Source organism: Python bivittatus, unplaced genomic scaffold (genome assembly GCF_059951505.1).
Source record: "Python bivittatus isolate LINGU-HERP-01145 unplaced genomic scaffold, Pbiv_v1 ctg000080_np1212, whole genome shotgun sequence".
Taxonomy (NCBI): Eukaryota; Metazoa; Chordata; class Lepidosauria; order Squamata; family Pythonidae; genus Python; species Python bivittatus.
This window is the reverse complement of record NW_028277035.1, coordinates 8,970,001-8,989,965: the sequence shown is the minus strand read 5'-3', so window position 1 is coordinate 8,989,965 and position 19,965 is coordinate 8,970,001. Positions and strand designations below refer to the sequence as shown.

General features: G+C 41.2%; 1 protein-coding gene across 1 annotated transcript in view; it reads right to left on the bottom strand.

The window, feature by feature from the left end:
- Positions 1 to 1,350: 1,350 nt before the first annotated feature.
- The window catches only part of LOC103048742 (cytochrome P450 2C5-like), an 18,731-nt gene continuing 116 nt past the window's right edge, over positions 1,351 to 19,965 (bottom strand). The window contains exons 1-9 of the mRNA XM_088133695.1: positions 19,905 to 19,965; positions 13,418 to 13,580; positions 11,356 to 11,502; positions 10,631 to 10,791; positions 9,794 to 9,970; positions 8,048 to 8,183; positions 4,979 to 5,166; positions 3,671 to 3,812; positions 1,351 to 1,979 (exon numbers count right to left, since the gene is read on the bottom strand). The exon at positions 19,905 to 19,965 is cut by the window's right edge and continues 116 nt beyond it. Coding sequence (XP_087989821.1) covers positions 1,792 to 1,979; positions 3,671 to 3,812; positions 4,979 to 5,166; positions 8,048 to 8,183; positions 9,794 to 9,970; positions 10,631 to 10,791; positions 11,356 to 11,502; positions 13,418 to 13,580; positions 19,905 to 19,965 — 1,363 coding nt within the window. The 3' untranslated portion in view covers positions 1,351 to 1,791. The remainder of the gene's footprint in view (positions 1,980 to 3,670; positions 3,813 to 4,978; positions 5,167 to 8,047; positions 8,184 to 9,793; positions 9,971 to 10,630; positions 10,792 to 11,355; positions 11,503 to 13,417; positions 13,581 to 19,904) is intronic.

Sequence of the window (19,965 nt, the reverse complement as noted above, 5' to 3'; positions counted from 1 at the left end):
AATGGGAGAAAGACCATTTAAACAAGTACCATTTGTTAAACAAGGAAGTTTCCCTTTGGAGATTCTGGCTGGCAGCAAGTAGTGGCCATATGCGGACAGGCTTCCTCCTTTGAACGGACATATTTTTGATCAGGGTACTGAGAAACAGGCAGTATCACTTCCCAACAGCATGTCGTACTGAACCTGCCGTAGTGTCCTTTGTTTCCAAGTTCTTAGTCCTACACTTTTCTAGCTTCCTGCTTTCTTTCCCACAACCAGCCTCTCAATATTCTTACGCAGTTCCTCCTTGGCTTCTGTCTCGGCTTTGCTTTCTTCCCTTTAAGTATGCCAGCAATTAATTGGGGATCTGCTGTCTCCCACACATTGCCAATCACTTTTGATCTGGCAGGTTGGTTCCTAATGGATTTATATCAATTTGGAACAGATCGATTTGGAACAGAACATTAGATGCGCTATCACACAGGGTGTTTTCTAACTTAAAAACTCAACTCTAGTCTTTGCCCAACTGGTATCAATTTGCAAAATAATACTGACGTTTTGTGGGTGGAGGGTGGGGGACACAAGTAAAGTAGCCATCAACCAGAAATCCACCTGTCACTAGAATGCCAGTTTGTCACCTCTGACATCATTCAGACAACAATGGGTCAGATTTGAGACTCTCACCAATAAGGATCAAAGATTAGTATCACCTTTATGGCTTCCCCTTGTCTATGATTAGTTTTCTGCTTCAGCTTTTCCCCACTCATCTCTTATGTCTCTGGAACCTTTCAAGAATCAGCATTTGCCTTATTTTAATATGGCACCTAATAACATCATTATGGTGGACATTTCCAATTATTTTTTCATATAATTAATTCATAATTAGTCTCTCAAGCATTCTGCCTTTTTATTAATTTAATCATTTCTGATGGGGGGAGGACTATGCACCTTTCTGTTTTAAATGATGATCTTATGAATTCAGCTTCATTGCTTTCGAGAAATTTTTCCTTTAGCCACTGGATATAAAATCCTGCAATTTTCTTTGCAAAGTTATAGGTGTAATTTTAGAAATTCCTTATATGCCTAAGGTTGAGGGGATAACTTGTAAGTTTGACTTTAAGTTAACCATTCATACATTGGTTAAATAAACACACAGGATTAGCATTGAAGTCAAAAAAGTTTATTTGTTTTAGATTATAGTAAGAAGCTATTCTCAGGTTACATTGAAATGATACATCAGTGAAAGTTATATTACATATGAATCAAAATATGAAACTGTGATTCTCTACTATGATGTCTGTGCAATCTAACAGAGACAAAGAAGCATTAATTAGTTACCAGAGTCACTAAAACTATTTCAGAAAAGGCTGCCAAATTGTATGTTTTTTAATGACATATTTTAATGAGATATTTTAAAAGAATTCTTAAATGTTAACAGTTTTTAATTCATTTTAATTACACTAGAATGAAACAGTTTTTGGCCTGGTTTCACCCAGTCTAAAATTGGGACTGAGATCCTGCCATACCACTGAAAGGTCAACAGCAATCTTTAGCCTGAAAAAGTTTATGCATTTGTGAATCAGACTCTCTGGATGAAATCAAAATTCAAGTATTAGTAGTAGTAGCAGTAGTAGTAGTAGTAATGATAGTGATGGTAATAGTTGTAGTAAAACAGTCACTTACTGATCTATATTTCAAATGTTTCTACTTCTCAGCACTCACGGATTTCTGACCTCAAACTTAGCATTATTAATATAGGGTGAGGTGGTGAAAGAATATTTTTTGAGACAATCATTTATTTCTGTAGTTAATTTAAATTTTACGTTTGATGGCCCGTAAGTAGCGATACTTCCCGTTCTTCCTGCAGTCCAGAAACAAGTTCTCCACATCTATCTCTTCAGGGTCTATAATCAGTTCAAAAGTGAAATGCTGGAGCAGAGTGGCTACGAACATGAAGAGCTCCATATAAGCTAACCCCTCTCCTGGGCATGATCTCTTCCCTGTAAAAAGAACAAAGAAGACAGTTAGTTAATTGTCCAATGTCTTCATGCTACCCAGAAAGTAAGGTATCATCTCAGATTAGCAGTGGAAGGTGAAAACAGCATTCCAGAAAGAACACATTGTAGCTTGAGTGCCAGGAAAACGCCATAGCCATTCCAAAACATCTGGATCTTTTGAAATGATTAACTATTCAAATTATTTTGCTCTAACCCTAAGTCTTTAAAATAGTAATAATAATTTTAAAAAATTGAGCCAAATACAGCTAAGGTTTCTTAACAGACAAGACTTAACAACATTATCCATATAACTACCCTGTAGGCCTATATGACTTACATTCACGTTGACAAAGAAAATTGTGCCATGGAGATGACATGATTCTTTTTGTTGAAGCAAAGAGGCTACATAACCTGCTTTGATGAGGTTTCCCCTTCTTCTGCCTGTCACTTGGTCTGCAAAGCTGCATCTAAGCAGAAACCTCTGGCTTTCGTAAGGGCTTGCTGAAGTAGGTGAGTGGCACATCCTCCCACAAGCACTTGCCAAAGATTTTGGTGAGCACTGTCAGGTGAAAGTCAGCATGTGTTCTTCAGCAGCTACTGCTGCTACAGAAGCTATACAAAGGAGGGGCTGAGAAGCAAAGTAAAGCCAAGCCAAGCCAAGCAACATTTTATTCTGAGAACTGAGAGGGCCATGCTGCTTCATGAATTGGTTTTGAGGGAGTGCCATTGAAACCACTTTGATTGCTGGAAGTGAGAAAGACTTAAGGAAACTCTTCTTGAAGGTTAATCTAGAGGTTTCAAAACCTATTCTGAGGTTTAATATTTTTTAAAAACCCTAAGATTATGTCAACAGACAATGCCAACCCAATGCAAGTAAGTGGAGAAGAAACTGTACCAGGAACAGATTTTATCTTCCTGTTTCAAAATTTCACAGTGATAGTGACTGTAATCATGAAATAAAGAGATGTCTGCTGCTTGGGAGAAAGACTATGACAGATACTTAAATGTCGTGGAGCATCTTAGTAACTTGGATTTCAGATTTTTTACTTTAGACCAAACCAGATACGAGACCCAGGGAACTATAATCAGGTCTCCTGCATCTTCCTGGGATCATAAAATCAGCCACCAGAGGGAAGTGGTTGCTGCATATTTGGACCACAGCACTGAGGAAGAGGCACTAAGCCTTCCCCCAATTTCCCCACCCTCAGGGTAGGTGGAAGCTTCTCCCCCCTGCTCTTCCAGCTCATGGGGCAACAGAAACTAGGGAGAAGGAAATTGGAACAGGAAAACAGTAAAGAGGAAAACATTCATCTCCCCGACTGCTTTGGTCCTGACACAATCCATATTTCTCTCCTTGCTCCTATGACTACTTGTAGCTTTAACAAAAAATACCAAAAAACCCCCCAAAAACCTCCTTCTATGGGAAGAGTTGATTAGAAGTCACTGTGTCTCTTCTGATTCCAGGAGACTGAACATTCTCCTTCGTGATTCAATCAGATTCTCTCAGTGATTTTGCCATTTACCTATGCATCTTCCTGGGACACTTAACTTGAAACAAATACAGACAATAGCAAGGGCAGGAAGAAAGAACTGCACCCATGAGTAGAGGTGAGGTAAGAATTCAGCAGCCTTACATGTAACTGACCAACCTTGAAGACCCCAGATAACTAAATCTGCTATAACCCCTCCGTTACCTGCAGAGAAAGGCAAAAAGGCATCCTTCTTTTGGAATTCACCCTTCTCATTCAAGAAATGACCTGGGTCAAACTTCTCAGGATTCTCCCAGCAGAGAGGATCAAAATGCACCGAAACCCACAAGGGAAGAACAACTGTGCCCTTTATGGAGACAAGAAGATACAGAGAGCAAAGGTGAGCTTTTTTCCCCATAAAGAAACAGACTGTTCTTCATTCTTTCAAAAACAAGACTCCTTGGAAGATACTAAAAAGTAACATTTATGCAATTTACAAGTTTTCTCCATACATGGTGTTTGACCAATACATATTCACATGTTTAAAGACCTTACAGAAAATTACATTAGTTGAAATGAAGAACATAACAAGACTGCTTTCTCTGCTATGTTTCATCAACGTGAACTGGTTCTATCCCAATTTATAATATTAAAATATACAGATTTCAGATTATAAGTGGCATTCAAGACAGTTCCTAAATTCTGAAGCTCTACTCCTGTTGCCTAAGTTAACAAAACAAATCTAGTCATAAGAAATTGGTGTTACTAGAAATGCTTTAGGACTTTAAACTTATCTATTCAACATGAGCTGTTGCTGTGTCCTCATATGGGTAGAATACAACTCTATTTTAGTATATGGCATTTTATACAATCACAGTAAAAATGATAGCACGCCACAGTCACAAATCATTGTGAAGGTTGGAACATTTGTTAAAATGTATGGATACCAAAACGCAATTTTAATTAGAAACCAAAAAGACAGCAACCGGTGCTCCAGGGAAGCCTCTTTAGAGAGGAGATTCCAAAGCATTGTTTTATGAACAATAAAAGACAAATGTAAATGAAAAACAGATCCAATACTCTCATAAAATATGACTATTCCTCTGTCAGGAAGGCTGAATTCTAGAATGAAAAGGAGGCAGGCTAAATTCATTAATCCATCATTTTTACTGATGATATTTTTGTTTCCATTTTGCATTCAGGGGGAAGATTTCTTGAATTATATTATGAATAATAGTTAACAGACAAAGCACTAATCACCTTTCTATACATCCTCAGTTCCTTGGAGCAAGCAAAAAAGAATTAACCTTAAAAGAAATCAGTGAAACTCTGCAGGATGGGAGATGTCTAGGACCATGGATGACATTTGGCCTTTGCAAATAAACAGAGCATTCTATAAAATCCAGTGGCCTAAAATTCAAATGATGTTCAGAAAATATAAGCAGCAATTATTGCAGAAGCTTAATCGTACTGCAATTAGAGATACATATCTGTATGCAAAGAGGATCCCAGACTTTGCCTGATTTACCACACCTGAGGGATGAAGTGACCCTTGAAATTGACATCCTGGGTTGTCATACGTGGGAAGGTCTCAGCACTTGCTTGCTGAAAACGTTGGATCTCATGAACAAATGCGTTGGTGTAGGACAGCTTCACCCTATCCTCCATGGAGGGGGCACGGTTTGCTCCCACAACCTCATCGATTTCCCGCTGGGCTTTTGCTGCAATGAATTGTATTTTGTTAAAGGAAATAATATTATTTTTGTTTAACTATTCCAGACTAGAACCACGCTGATCTTTATATAGTGTATCATCAAAGATGCACTACAGTTTCTTACTTCCCAATTTCACTGCTCTTTGGGCTCATTCACGTAGCCCTTTGCCATGCTTTCCTCCCATCCTGGAGCTGGGAAGAAAGCATATCAGCATAAAACACACTGTCCCACCATGTGCCCTTACCTCAGCAGGGCCATCCTGTGCCACTATCCATAGAGCTGCTCCACCTGACTCTGTGAGGGCAGTGACATTTTCAGAGCAAGTTTCTCAGAATGTTGAATATGGGATTCGCCACCACCAATCCCCATGGAGAATGTGTGCCGTGAGGGCGCTTTGAAGGTTCGGGCATTCCATTCAATCATTTCCCCAGCCCACCCTCTTGCCCTGCCCCCCAGAAGACAATTTGCCCAGAAGGGCTACTAGGTGGAGGCAAATTCTTCATCTCCCTCTTAACTTCAAAATAGCAGTCATCCAGATTTGTGTGATCCAGATGCAGCTGCTGCATAGATGTCCTTGGAGTCAGAGTTCCAAAAAGGGATTTTGGTGCGTGAGAGAGACGTGCTCTCTGCTACACCCACACAAGTTCCCCAAAATTATAACTGAATTGTTGATTCACTAGTGGGCAGTAGAAAAGGGCTACAGTCTGTTATATATCTTGATGCCACCTGGTGGTTGCCTTGACTGGGGCAGCCACAATGCAGCCACTGGATAAGTGTTACTAAGTGGAGTAACTCAGCACTCAGGAACTCAGCCGTAGAGTAAGAGAAACCATTCTAACGATGGCTGCATCAATTCACAGCATACTGTATATACTGTACAGCTCTGATCATAGAAAAGGGTAGAAGAAAAACACGGCAATTTTTGCAGTTGTATCTATACCAGCTCACATTCTATGATGCACCTCACTTTTCAAAAGAAGTTGCATGAAGAGAGGAACTGAGGAGTTTGAGCTTCTCCAAGAGCAGTGATGGGCCCTGAGAAGGGAATTCTCTTCTGCCCAGGCTGCAGAAATGCTCACTTTTCAGTTACCTTTTCTATTCAGTGGGACAGGCTAGTCAATTTCAGGACTTCCACATTTCTCCAAAATGATTATTGGCCTATTCACCTATCAGCCACCAGGTGGTAGCAGAGGGTTTTCCCTCTCTTGTAGTGGTCTTCTGGATTTGTACAGTTGGATGAAGCCACTGGCTAAGCTGTTGGAAGTTGCAACTTGAGGCTATATCTGAATCAGTTTACATCCCACAATAGAATGCACTATTTTAAAGTAACAGTCCATGAGAAGAACTACAGAGTTAGGGCTTTCCAATGACCCGGGACTACTAGGAAGGAATTTCCTCACTCTATAGGTTAATGAAGCACAAGAGCAGAGTCTTTCCAATTATGCGCATTAAGCCAGGAATGGGCTAGTTAATGCCAGAGATTTACAATCAGCTGATGGATCAATGAAAATGTTTGTAAAAGGTAAAAACAAAAACAAAACCTCCCAGCACCCCAGTCAAATTAGCACTGCAAAACAGATGCTGAGCCCAGGGAACAGGACATATGAAGGTGCTTCCACAAGTGACCTGCCAAGACAATGCTAGCTGAGTAGACATTTGTCCTCAGTTGTGTCACCTCCAGCTTCCTCCATGCACCATGGATTGTCTGAATGGGAAGACGAAAAACATCATTTTCCTTCTGGAACCCCTTGAAGCAGCTTAAGCCTACATCAGCAATGGGCTGTCAACAGGACAGAGGTTCTACTGTGGGGACACATTCTTAGCAAATGATAAGTGCGTATCTTATACCACAATAAGCAGGCTGAATGGATGGGCCCCTAGAGTGATGAGCCCACAGGGGCTAGGGTGGGGGTGGCTTCTGCCAGATGAGGGAGGGTGCATGGGTGGGGGTGGGGGGGCACAATGCAAATGTGGCATAGCAGCTGCTAGGAGGGGGAGGGAGCACAGGTGGCAGGGGGCGCATGGTGCGGCTGGGCCGGGGTTGGCTGCTGCTGGGCAGGGGGTTGCTTGGGCAGCTGGCATGGCATGAGTGCAGTGGGGCCAGGGGTGGCTACTACCAGCTGGGGGAGAGTATGAGTGACTTACTGGAGTGTCTTGTGACTTTCCCTGCTGGCTTCTCCATTGACTTTGTGTGGGGGAAGCTGGCAGGGAATGTCACAAATGGCAATCACGTGATCATGGGATGCTACAACTGTAATAAGTGCAATCCGACTGCCAAGCAATCAGATTGCGATCACGTGTCCATGGGGCTGCCTTGATGGATGGAATTTTGAGGGCCAGTTGTTAGTACCATTTGTTTAGTGCTGTCATAACTTCAGTTGCTGAACAAGTGGTCGTGAAATGAGGACTACCTGTATTGGAAATATGACATGCATTTTCAAATACTGTTTAAATTATTTCAACTATATACAATTTCAGCACAACCTCCTGGGATAAAAAAAAAATATTGGTGCATCCTTCTAGTCCACAAATTATCACAGAAATTTTAGTCACAATATTTCACATGTCTGATATGGAAGCCTCTTAAGTTTCCCTCTTCATTACAAGGGTGATTCTTGCTGTATGTTCTTCTAAGGATGATCTGCATGGGGATGCAAATCACTATGAAAACATGTTTAGAGGAATGTAATATTTGCATTATATTCCTGTTCTTTGAAGTCTCTTTAAAAGATTAATTTGGAAGGTGTACTCATTAACACAAATATTTGGAAACATCATGGAAAAAATGGCAGGAAAGTGCCAACTTGCAATTTTTCTTTGCAATATATCTGGGAATCCATATTTGAAAATACCCCCCCCCCCAAAAAAAGGTTATCACTCCACGTACCTTGGATATGCGGGAACTTGGACAGAAGGATGAGGCCATATGAGATGGTAGTGGCCGTGCTCTCTGTCCCAGCAAGGAAAAGCTCGAACACAGACATGACCAAGTCTTCCATACAAATGATGGAAGAATTTTGTTCCTGGAAGGTAAGGCAGAAATAAAATAAAGAGGCAGAAGTACAACATATGTAGCCTCATCATCATGTCATTCTACTTCTTCTTGGCTTTATTGTTCTTCTAGACCAAGGTGTAGGGTAGGCAAGGAATAATCCAAGGTATAGTCCTATATATCCCATATATTACTTTGAATATCCCATTGAATTTAATAGGTGTTTGGGTCAGATAGATCTGTGTTTAAATGAAAGAGAAACACTGAGATCCAAATGAAACAAACAGCTTCCTTTTCTGTCCTATATCACCCACTTCTCCCAGAATCCTGCCAGTAATGCAGCCATTGTAATGCAGAATTTGCCTGTATCTTCTCTTCATGGAATAGAGCACCAATCTCCATCTCACAAACTGAGCTTTTGAATCTGGCTCTGAAGCATTACGTTACATTCACAAACTCTCTCCTCTGCTATCCCCTTCCAGAGTCCTTTTAAGTTCTAGCAAAGCAATAGCCACAGGGGCTTCGCTTCCCTTAATGCTGAAAGGCTTTACTGTCTCATGACTCCATAGCATCCAGATTAATGTTGCACTGAATGTTTTGCTGGCCACCTTCTCGCAGTCTGGCACACTGTTGTGCTCTTTCAGATGGTACCAAGTACCCTAATACACGCTGTATTTCCCTGTGTTGGGACTATAACTTAACTATAACTGTGAAGACTATAACTCTTCACAGAGTAATTTCCCTGTGTTGGGACTATAACCTCCTTAGCCAGTTTCCCAGGGACATACTTACAAGGACAGGGAGATTTTTCAACCCCTCCTCCGTTGTTTAAGGTTAGAAGAAGCAGTAGGAGTCCTCTGATAGAAACACTGCTCCTATCTCCACCTGTTAAAAAAGACCTCCCTGCAAATGTTCCAGAATCATATTACTGATATTTGGTGGCTGATTTTTTTCAGCGTGATTATAGGTGGATTGGAGGATTACAGGGTTGAAATAGGAGACTGCAACCCTCCCAGCAGCTCCCACTCCCACCTAATTTTGACACAAAACAAAACGAAAACAGCAGCCAAATCCTGCCGTTCTGCCACGATGCAGACCCTGACATTTTTTTCAAAAGTTGCCACTGAATTGTAGTTTAAGTGAAAAAGACTTAGTGGATGGGTAATTATATTCACTTCATTTAGGTTATTTTAAGGCAATTAAGTTGCATTCAGTTCTTGTCTCGGCCCCAATCGTTTTAGGGAGCACTTCAAAAGCCCATTCTCTTCAGGACTCCTAGCCCAAAAAGAGATCACCTACCTCTGCTCTACCGCTTTACCTATTACTGATCCTGACATGATGCAGACATGGGCTGTGCTGCCTCCTTTTGGTGCTGAAAATGACTCTGTAGGGCGGATCATACAGCCGTTTCTTAAGGAGTGAGTTTGTTTGTTCACAATGGCCACTAGGCGTAGGCAGCTGCATATTTCATTGAGGTATTTGTGGCAGAGTGGGGAGACATCGGTCCCTTTGCTTTCTGCTGTCTCAGCAGTGCAAACGCTCGCCCCCACGGGCACCCCCAGAAAACGGGGCCCAGGCGCGTAACTGAAACCCTGTCCCCCTTTGTAGCTGTCTGCCAAATATCCTTGCAATCTACTGTACCTTTTCTAATTTAAGAAGGAAGCAGTCGATAAAGTCCCCAGGGTTCTGTGGATCCAGGTTCTTCTTGTGAGAGTCCACTTTATTCCTAATGAAGTTAAAGATCTTGTTACAGTCACAGAAGACTTTATTATGCGGTCCAGGAAGGAATTTCATGATATTTGGCAAAGCGCTGAATACCTGAAACATGGTGACAGCAAAAGTTAGCCACTGCCAGTTCATCTCTCTTGCTCTGCCTCAGGAGCTGCATAGAAAAACTGGTTTCCCTATAAAGTGGCCTCTTATTTCTATTTTTCTTAAAATAAACAATAGGCAAGACCAAATATAGACATTTTCACTGTATTCTGCTTACCAAATAAATAGAAAATATAAGCTTATGGACACCAAGTTTATTTACTTATGATTTTTCTCTTTGGTTATATCTCCTCAGTTGATACTGTGAGAAATAGTAAAATGAAAGCTGAGCAGTTATGGAAGACTTAAAAAGCAATTACTTATGAATACCACTGGGAAATGGGCACTAGTTAGAGCTTAGAGTAGTTAGTTCAGAAGAAGCAGGACTGAAGCTTTATGTATCTTCCATAACTCTGGAAAGAGTCGCTGATTAGTAGCAACATATGAACTAACCAGGAGCAACAGGAACAGTCACTTAAACCCGAGATGCAGTGTTATTCTCTCAAACGCCTCTTTTAGAAGGCCACTTTAAAAAGTCTCCCATGTTTGTATGTTGAAGGGAACATTCAGCATAATTGAACCCTCTTACTCTTAAACAAAGAGGAACCCTCTTACTCTTAAATAAAGAGAAAACCCTGGTTGAAGAAGCACATAAAGTTGACGTACCACTCCAGGAACACTCACAAAGAAATTTAAGAATGCCTTCAACGTTTCCAATAGCTCCATAAAGTTTTTATCTTCATAAGAGAATCGATTCCCAAAGACAACAGAGCACATGACATTAGAAGCAGCAGCTGTGGTGGCTGGGATGAAATCAAAGGGCTGACCTGCAACAGCAAAAAGAAAGGAAGAAAGACATTGCATGACCAATTTTTGTATCCCCAAATCTTTTTCCCTAGTTACTTCGTGAATTTTCTTTCTACTGCATTCTATTTGGAATTTGCACATGTAGAACCTTCATGGTTCAAAGGGCATCTGCCTGGAAACTTTTCCATTGTACAGTCATTCCATTGATTCTAGTAAATCATGTCAGGGTCAAAATCAGTGCGTCCCTGAAACAAAGGATGTCAACTTCTCAACCTAGTGAACAGACTCTGGGAGTAGGGATTCAAGACCATCCAGGTAGGCTTCAGCCTACTTTTTAATTGTGATGAGCTACCTTCAGAAGTATAGCTGGAAAGGCAGACTATTAATTCAACAAAAAACAAGTATTTGTTTTTGAACTTAAAAATAAATATGTAAATATATAAACCACCTCACAGTGTTGTTGTTGTGAGGTAAAGAGGCAGCAGCATTATGTGCCTCGCCTTGAGTTGTACACATAAAGGCGGGATAGTATTCCTTAAATAAATGAATAAAATCAAGCCCACGCTCCTGCAGAGTGAGTCCACCTTCAGAGGCTGCCATCTTCTCCACCAAACAGAGAGCCTCTTCTGATATCCGCTCAGCCATCGACTTCTTTCCCATTCCAAAGTTCCGTAGTGTGGAAAGCATAAAGCGACGCAGGGTCCTCCACTTGACATCTTCACTAATAAGCCCTTCAAGGATAGAGGTTGGCAGTAACGGACAACAGACACTGCAGTGTTTTTTTTTAAAGGATGGGAAAGCAAGTTCCCCAGTACTCTCCCCCCCCCCCAAAAGCACCTACCATTCTTAAATGCAAAAATAAATATGCATTTCTTCTTCCAGGAGTCATTGATACTTTAACAAAAGGAAAAGAAATTCAATTTGCTCATGGGTTTGTACTCTTCTTATTGAGTATCTTTGGTAAAATTACAAAGTGTTTTTTATATCTATACTGAACATTTTAAAAGGATAGAAGAGCTTTCATTTTTCTCAATACAGTATTCCTATTCACCTGTTTCCCACCAACATACATAAACAGAAGCCGTACTTGAAAACCAAAACTGTTATTTTCCACTGCTTTAAAACTTCCTAAAATTTGACATCTTCCATTCTGGAACTTGACAGTAACCTGATGACAACATCCTGGACAAAGAAGAGCTCCTAAACTATTTTCATAAACAATCCCAGATACTATACATATTGCACAATCTCCAGCTTGGGAGATAATGTCACGAGTGACAAAGTCTTGGTCTGTCTTCTCCAACTGGATGACTGGGTGAAGTTTGAAAAAGCCTCTTGATTGCACCACCTACCTCCAAACTATTAAGGGTTTGAGTCTAACTGGTAAGGCTGTGCACAGCTTTGAAAATGGGTTTCAATTCATCAAATTTTCAATCAATTCGCTCCTCAGAGTAGATTTGCAGATATGCAAGATGAACATTCCAACCAACAAATAGGATCTGATGGTTTCAAAGTGTTTTGTGTACTTTTTAAAGGCCTTGGAGATTTGATAATTTCAATATTGCTCAGTGTTGAAATATACCCTAAAATGATAAAGGGCATTTTTCTTTTTCTTTCTTTCTTTTTCTTTCTTTCTTTCTTTCTTTCTTTCTTTCTTTCTTTCTTTCTTTCTTTCTTTCTTTCTTTCTTTCTTTCTTTCTTTCTTTCTTTCTTTCCTTCTTTCTTTCTTTCTTTCTTTCTTCCTTCCTTCATTCCTTCCTTCCTTCCTTCCTTCCTTCCTCCCTCCCTCCCTCCCTTCCTCCCTCCCTCCCTCCCTCCCTCCCTCCCTTAGCAGTTTATAATAAAACACACTAAAGGATAACATTTGAATGAAAACATATACAAATTGTTTGGAAGTAAATTCTGTCAAGGCATCTAGCTGAAACTTGAGTTAATGTCCTCTAAAAGATCTATCATCCCTGCTATTTTGAGTATCTCCTACCAAAAACTAAAGCAGATTCAGATATTTTGAAATTTCCTATTTGACAGCTGATGACACTTTTTCCAAATCTAAATTTGAAATGTCTTGAATCAGATCAGACCGGCCATGAATCTTACATCACCGCCCCTAATCAAATCATGTCTATGAAACGTCTTCTAAAGACAAATATGGCTGGCATTCTCTAAGGGATTTTAAAGTATTTTGCTAGATGTTTCCTTTGGTTTCTGACTGAAAGTTTTTCACTATTTACATTTTGGATTTGGCCCTGTTTCAACTAGCTCACTTTTAAATTTGGCTAAAACAGGACTGAGGAGACTGCAGTTCTGAAATCTGTTGTTTCTGAGGAAATATTGAACATAGGGTATAATTTCCCCCAGGGCACCTAACTGACCACCATATTATTTGGAACCTAGTCCCAATCTGCCAAATATGAGATAAGGGTCTTCCATGCCCTGGTCTTTCTTCTTTTGATTCTTTAACCTTTAACCAGAGTTTTGACTGAACAGCTTTTCAAGTACCTCCAAGAGGTTTAGCTATTTTACTTTTTATTCCTGAAAAAGAATATTGGCCACCATCACTTCCTTGGAAAAGTTAATGTTTTTACCTTTCCTCTGGGAATTGGAAACTACATCTCAAATCAAAGTGAAAATAATCTGTGCACTCACCATAGCCCTTGGTTAGTTGATTAATGATGGGTATAGAAGGTCGTCCACCAAATTCTTCACTATGAGTTACCAAAGCATCTTTCACTGCCTCATATCCACAAACCACAACCATTGGCTTTGGTCCTAGCCAGATAGTAAAAACCGGACCGTACTTCTTAGTGAGCTGAGGACAAATCCATCAAAGGTGTGAATCAGTAGGATCTGAGATCTCATTCTTGGATATCTGATTCAATTAATGGCCCACAAGATCTCTTAATATTTATCACTTAACTTTAAAAAAGCAATTACCTATGTAAGAGCTAAACAGATAGAATACTTCCTAATCTACAGTAACTTAGTGGTATTTTAATTTTTATGGCCTTTAATGTTAGATAAATCTTTTGGATAAACTTTTCCGAGCCTGATGTTGTTCAACTTGAATTTTAACTTACTACAGTCAAAAGCCTTGGTGGCTAAGAATTATAGTAGCTAGTGCAAAATGCATGGTACAAAAAATGGTGCAGAATAAATTCATTATGATCAAAAGAAACTGATTCATGTTATAACTGACTTTGCTTTCACATTAGAACTTCATTCCGTGTTCTCCATTAAATGCCACAAGTGTGGCATTCGTACATCAGGCTACAACATGCATTGCTTAACCATGGCTTATATATTTATTTATTAAATCTAGAGACTGCCCAACTCCCAATGACTCTGGGCAATTCACAAGTAAAACAAATTAAAAACAAGAAAAAATGTAGTAACGGGCAAGAATAAAAGATGACAAAAAGGAAAAAAAGGAACAGGAATGAAAAAGAACTGGAACTACAGAACCAAAAGGGGGCTTCAATCATACTTGCCAATGGCCTGGGCAAAGAGCTAGGTCTTCAAGGCCCTTTGAAATGCCAACAAGGTGGGGGGAATCTCATTCCAGAGGGCAGGCAGTGCTACAGGTAAAGCATATTTCAGTGCCCGAATAGATGCCATTGTTCAATTGAAGGACCCCAGAACATGCCAACCCTGCAGGATCAAATCAGCCAGGCAGATACTATGGAAGACAGGTGGTCCCTCAAGTAACCAGACCTTACGTCATGTAGGTCTTTGTAGGTAACAATCAGCACCTTGAATCACACCCAGAAGCAAACTAACACCTAGTACAGCTCATGAAGAGGAGGTGTTACATGGGTATACAAAGGCATGCCCATCATTACCCATGCCACTCCATTCTGAACCAATTGAAGCTTCCAGGTGATCTTCAAGAGTAGCCCCATGTAGTCCACGTTGTACTAGTCAAGCCATGAAGTTACCATAGCATGACTGTTTGAAGGGCATAGTAATCTAGCTGCACCAGAAGAAGCTGTGCAAAAGCCTTCCTGGCCACAGCTGCCACCTGCCATCGAGCAGGAGCTGTGAACCCAGGAAGACCCAGGGATTGCACACCATGCTTGAATGGAGAACAGCTGCCTCACCCAAGGTCAGAGATGGAACATCCCTAGATCTGGGTGGCCAAAATGCCCACAGTCTCTTGGTCTTGGCTGGATTGAGTTGGAGATGGTTCCTCTCCATCCAAACCCACACAGCCTTCAGGCACCGGCACAAAACCTTTACAGCCTCACTTGGCCAGCCCTGGATCAAAAGTTATAATTGCATACCTTTAGCATACTGATGACATTTAACCTCAACAGTAGAGAATGAGAATGACCTCATTGAGTGGTTTCATGTAGATATTGTAAAGGAGGGGAGAGAGAGTAGACCCATGGGGCACTTCAGAAAGGAGGGGACCAGGGAATGATCTCTCATCCCCAACCAACACTGGAACTACTGCTGGAGAAAGGAAGAGAGTCACAGTAAAATGGTGCCCGAATCCCCAGCTTGTGGAGCTGGCTCAAAATGATACTGTTGTTGACAATATCAAAAACCACTGAGAGATCAAGAAGCACAAGAATGAATGCACCACTTCCATCCCGGCTCCACCACAGGCCATCTACAAGTGCAACCAAACCTGTAATGGTCTGTGAGAATTACCTTGGGAGATGGAAGAAGAGACACAGCCTAGACAATGGTCAGATAAACGATAGCCCACAGAAGGAATGGGGGCATGGGAAGCATCTCAGAAGGGACCCTCCCTAGTTCTCTGGAAAGTAAAGGGGAGGAAGGGGAGAAGTGTTTTCAAACTTGCAAGATTCTGTTACTGTAACCTAACAATAAAGGTAGTGTTAGTGCTCATGGTTTTGGTTTCTTGTCTGGATTACCTCGAAGGGCTGACAAAACGTGTCTCAGAACTAAATTCCAGCCTGAAATGCATCTAGATAATCAGTTTCCTTTATGGTTCTCAACAACTGCAGACCACCCACCATCTCAACAACCTTCCCCAGAAAGGGAATGTTGGAGACTGGATGATAGTTATTGAGCATTTTGGGTCCAAGGGTGCACCACTGCCTCTTTCAAGGCAGAAGGTACCACCTCCTCCATCAAGGAGGCTGACATCACACCTTGGACCTTTTACAACCCAGGATGGGCCCCGATCCGGTAAACCCATGGCCAAGCTGACAGCACAGAGGACTTTGTCCACTTCCTCATGAGCTACCAACAAAAACTCATCTCATATCATGCTACCAGACCATGCATCTGGTGCCTCGGCTTGCCCTGCCCAGTCCAAGATAGAGTGAATCTGAGCCATTTTATCCACCAAGTAGCCTGATTTATCTTCACAGCAACCCACCCTACCCACAGCACCCCTCAGTCACCCTAAACAGGGCTGCTGAACAGCTATCAATGGATACAATAAGGATAGAGAAATATTGATGTTTCAATGTCCTTGTAACTATGAGGTAATCCCTAATATGGGTCCTTACCCATGTCCAGCCCCCTCAAGTCCTGCTCTGCTGCATCATCAGGACAGGAGGTGTTCTTGGGAGGGATGAGCAAAGAACATTGGGAGCCTGTGCCAAACTTATATTCAGGTCAGAAAGCCACAGTACGGACAGAACATAGTGAAACAGACTGGCTCCCTGCTTTGGATGGTTGTATGTTCTCCCCTTATTTATTCAATCTATATGCTGAATATATATTAAGGGAAGATGGATTGGAAGAGAATGAGCATGGTTTTAAAACTGGAGGAAGAAACATCAATAAGCTGTACTATGTTGATGACACCACTCTGATAGCCAAAAATGCAAAGGATCTGCCAGCCCTAGTACTAAAAGTCAAAGAGTACAGTGAAAAAAATGGGACTAACATTAGATATAAAGACCAAACTAATGACACAAGATAGAACAACCAGCCTTAGAATTGGCAATGAAGACATCAAGTGGTGGATAGCTTCTGCCTTTTAGGATCAACTATCAAGAGTAAAGGAACAAGCAGTCAAGAAATATGCCGTAAACAGCTACAGAAGGGCACTCTTTTCAATGGTTTTCTTCTAATAAGGTGAAAGAGAAATTCAACATGGATGAAATGACAATTGGAACTATGAAGAGGAAATTCGAATTTGAAGTAGAGTTATGTACAAATGATGATCATATAATAGCTAAAATATATCCATTGTTATTAAGATTTGAAACAGAAGATGAACAGGTTAAAGACTGTATGGTGAAATAGGCTGCAAATTTTGGTTGTAGTATAAATATGGATATATGGGAGAAAATGTGGGAAACTGGTCTTAAATTTACATTGTGTCATAATTTAAGCGAGAACTTATATAAAATGATGTATGATTGGTATTTGACACTAGTGACTCTGTCAAAAACACTGGGAGTCAAAAACACTGGGAGCCACACTTGATGGCATATAATCAATCAGTCAGTCAACCTGTGCTTGGAGAGATTTGCTCCAACTCTTCCTCTAATGGTGCTCCAGGAGTCTGTTCTGATGTTTCATCTCTTGGAGCTCCTTGGTAAACCAAGGTCCACCCAGGATCGGCACACAGGAAGAGGCCACATAGGGGTGATATGGGGCTGTGACTATGGCCTCAGCAGAACCACCCACTGGGTCCTCAGGGGTAAACTCAAGCTCTCTCTGAAATCCTATTGGTTCCATCAAGCACCCAGGATGGGTCGATTCAACAGACCCTGTCTCCCTGCAGGAAGGGGTGACACCAGTGAGTCAAAAGGCAACCAGAGAGTGATCTGTTTCTGGAGATGGACTGATGTCAATGTCCTCCACTATGAGATCACATCTCAACCATCCCAAGACAAAACCAGATCTAACGTTCAGCTGCCGCTATGCATCAGGCTGCTGGTGACCAGTTCCATGGTTGCCACAGAGGCCACAAAACTGCCCCAGAGTCAACGTTACCAAGTGGAAACCCCCAAGCACTAACAGCCTTTGGGGCTCTATTGCCAACCCTGCCACAAATTTCACCAGCTCAGGCAAGGATGACATTGAGCAGCAGGGAAGGTGATGATACCCCAGCAGCAATCCCAACTGCTCCTTTCAGCCCAAAGTCATATCCAGTTATCTGCAGAGCCCCTGAAAGCCTGTAACAGCTCACAGATGACAACAACTATACCTCCTCCCCTCTGCTGGGCTCTTGGCTGATGCAAATCCCAAAAACTGGGTGGACATATTTCTGAGGGCCCACCAGATTTTGGTGACACTATCTACTTAAACCACCACTGCTGATCATGCAACCTGCTGATCCATATTTTATGGGTTGTCAAGAACAATGGCTGGTAGTGGCTGTCCAATATACTTTATCAAGACTAAGTCAGCCACGTTATAATAAGGAGTTATATGTACCTAACCGATGCATTCATACTCTCTTAACAACATTTGGGGTGCTAGATGTGATTCCAACACTCAGGTAGAGTTCAGAAGTAGTTTGAAACATCCAACAATGCTGTATGTAGAGACACTATGGTAGGGTTTGAGAAGACAGTGCTTTTAAAATATACATTCATACACACAACTCTTACTAATTTCATAGGTATATTTCTCCATTTATGACCAAATTTCATAGCTGTTTTAAAGTGAGATTTTTGGAGTCAAAAGGTAATTTTGCCTTTCAATGAATAGAACAATGACAAACAAAATAATTTGAAAAAGTTAACATGGTAATCTACATACCTACTTCATTTGGAATTACTCTCAGCTCATCACATATAAGATTGCAGATTTGTGAACATAAGATTGAAAACTCAAAGCAGAGGCGAACTGAGATAACCTAGGTTGAGGCCAGAAAATGTTTTTCAGTTATGGTACTGATGTTACAGAACAGCGTCTCCTTGAAAATGAGACTGGTCCCTTCAGTGACGGTCTTCTAGAAACTGATGAACCCTAAGCTTTTCTCAAGAACCATTGGAAATCGTCACTACTGCATGGAACAATTACTGATATTATCAGTTGCTATTATTTAGATGAGTTTTGTATTACATTATCTGCTGGGCATCAACTGTTTGGGGGCTTATTTTTTTTATTTGCTTTATTTTATTTATTTATTAAACATTCGATTTATTCTCCGCCCATCTCCCCCCGATGGGGAACTCTGGGCAGCTCACAAAGTATATATAATCCTAACAGCGACAAATCTTACAATTACAAATCCTACAGTGCTGTATATATTACACTATATGACCAGCAGGGGTCGCTAGGGGGTCATCCAGGCTTTTTCCTCCTCCGTAGATCTTTCTCGCCTCTCGCACCGATTGTCGCTCGTGCCGGTTGCAATCGGAGTTCGGCCAGCATCGGTATTTTACTCTTCTGCGCAGCACCGCCGGTTCCTCCCATCTAAACGGGAGTCCCCGTTTATCTACTCGCAGGTGGAATAGCTTTCGAACTGCTGGATGAGCAGAAGCTAGGACAAGGGGCAGGAGCTCAGCCCGTCCCGCGGAGCCGGGCCCGAACCGCTGGAGTGCCGACCATTTCTGACCGGCAAACTCCAGCATCATTAAGCCCTGCGCCACTGCGTCCCCCCTGTGTGGAAGTTTTAATTTTTTATTATATGGTTTGTTATTGCTCTGAACTGTGAGGGTCTGGAAGGATTTGCCAGCATACACCTTTAATAAATGAATATATACTTAAGCAGTACTTACAGAATAGGGCATTAAAAGGAAGAGGAAAGAACATGTCATAGTATCCGCACTTTTATTCACCATGGTTAGTTGAATAAGCTACAACTGTCTAGGTTCAAGCATCTCACAAAGCCAGAAACTATGGTCTTTACTTCATGCTGCCTGGGTTCACCCATACAAGCCATCTACAGAAAAACCACATGATAGTTTATAGCACAATGAGTGAATGCAATCTGAATAATGCTAACGGGAAAGAACAGTTGGTATAAGTTAACTATTATTCTTTTATTATATATTCTTTATTTAGTCATGTACAATGTTCTATTCTTCTTGCTCATGCTACTTAGTCTCCGAGAAAATATGTTTGTGGTTAAACCTGTAACCAAAAAATTAAGCCAGACAGAAGTGGAGCTGAGAGTGCCATTAGTAGTGCTGGAAGTACCCCCAACTTTTGAAATATCTGCTTTAGCGAATTCTGTCAAAGACTGTCTTACCTTCCGGTAGGTTTTATACAGAGGCAAAGCATCTTTTCGCAGTAGATTCCCCAGAAAGAGC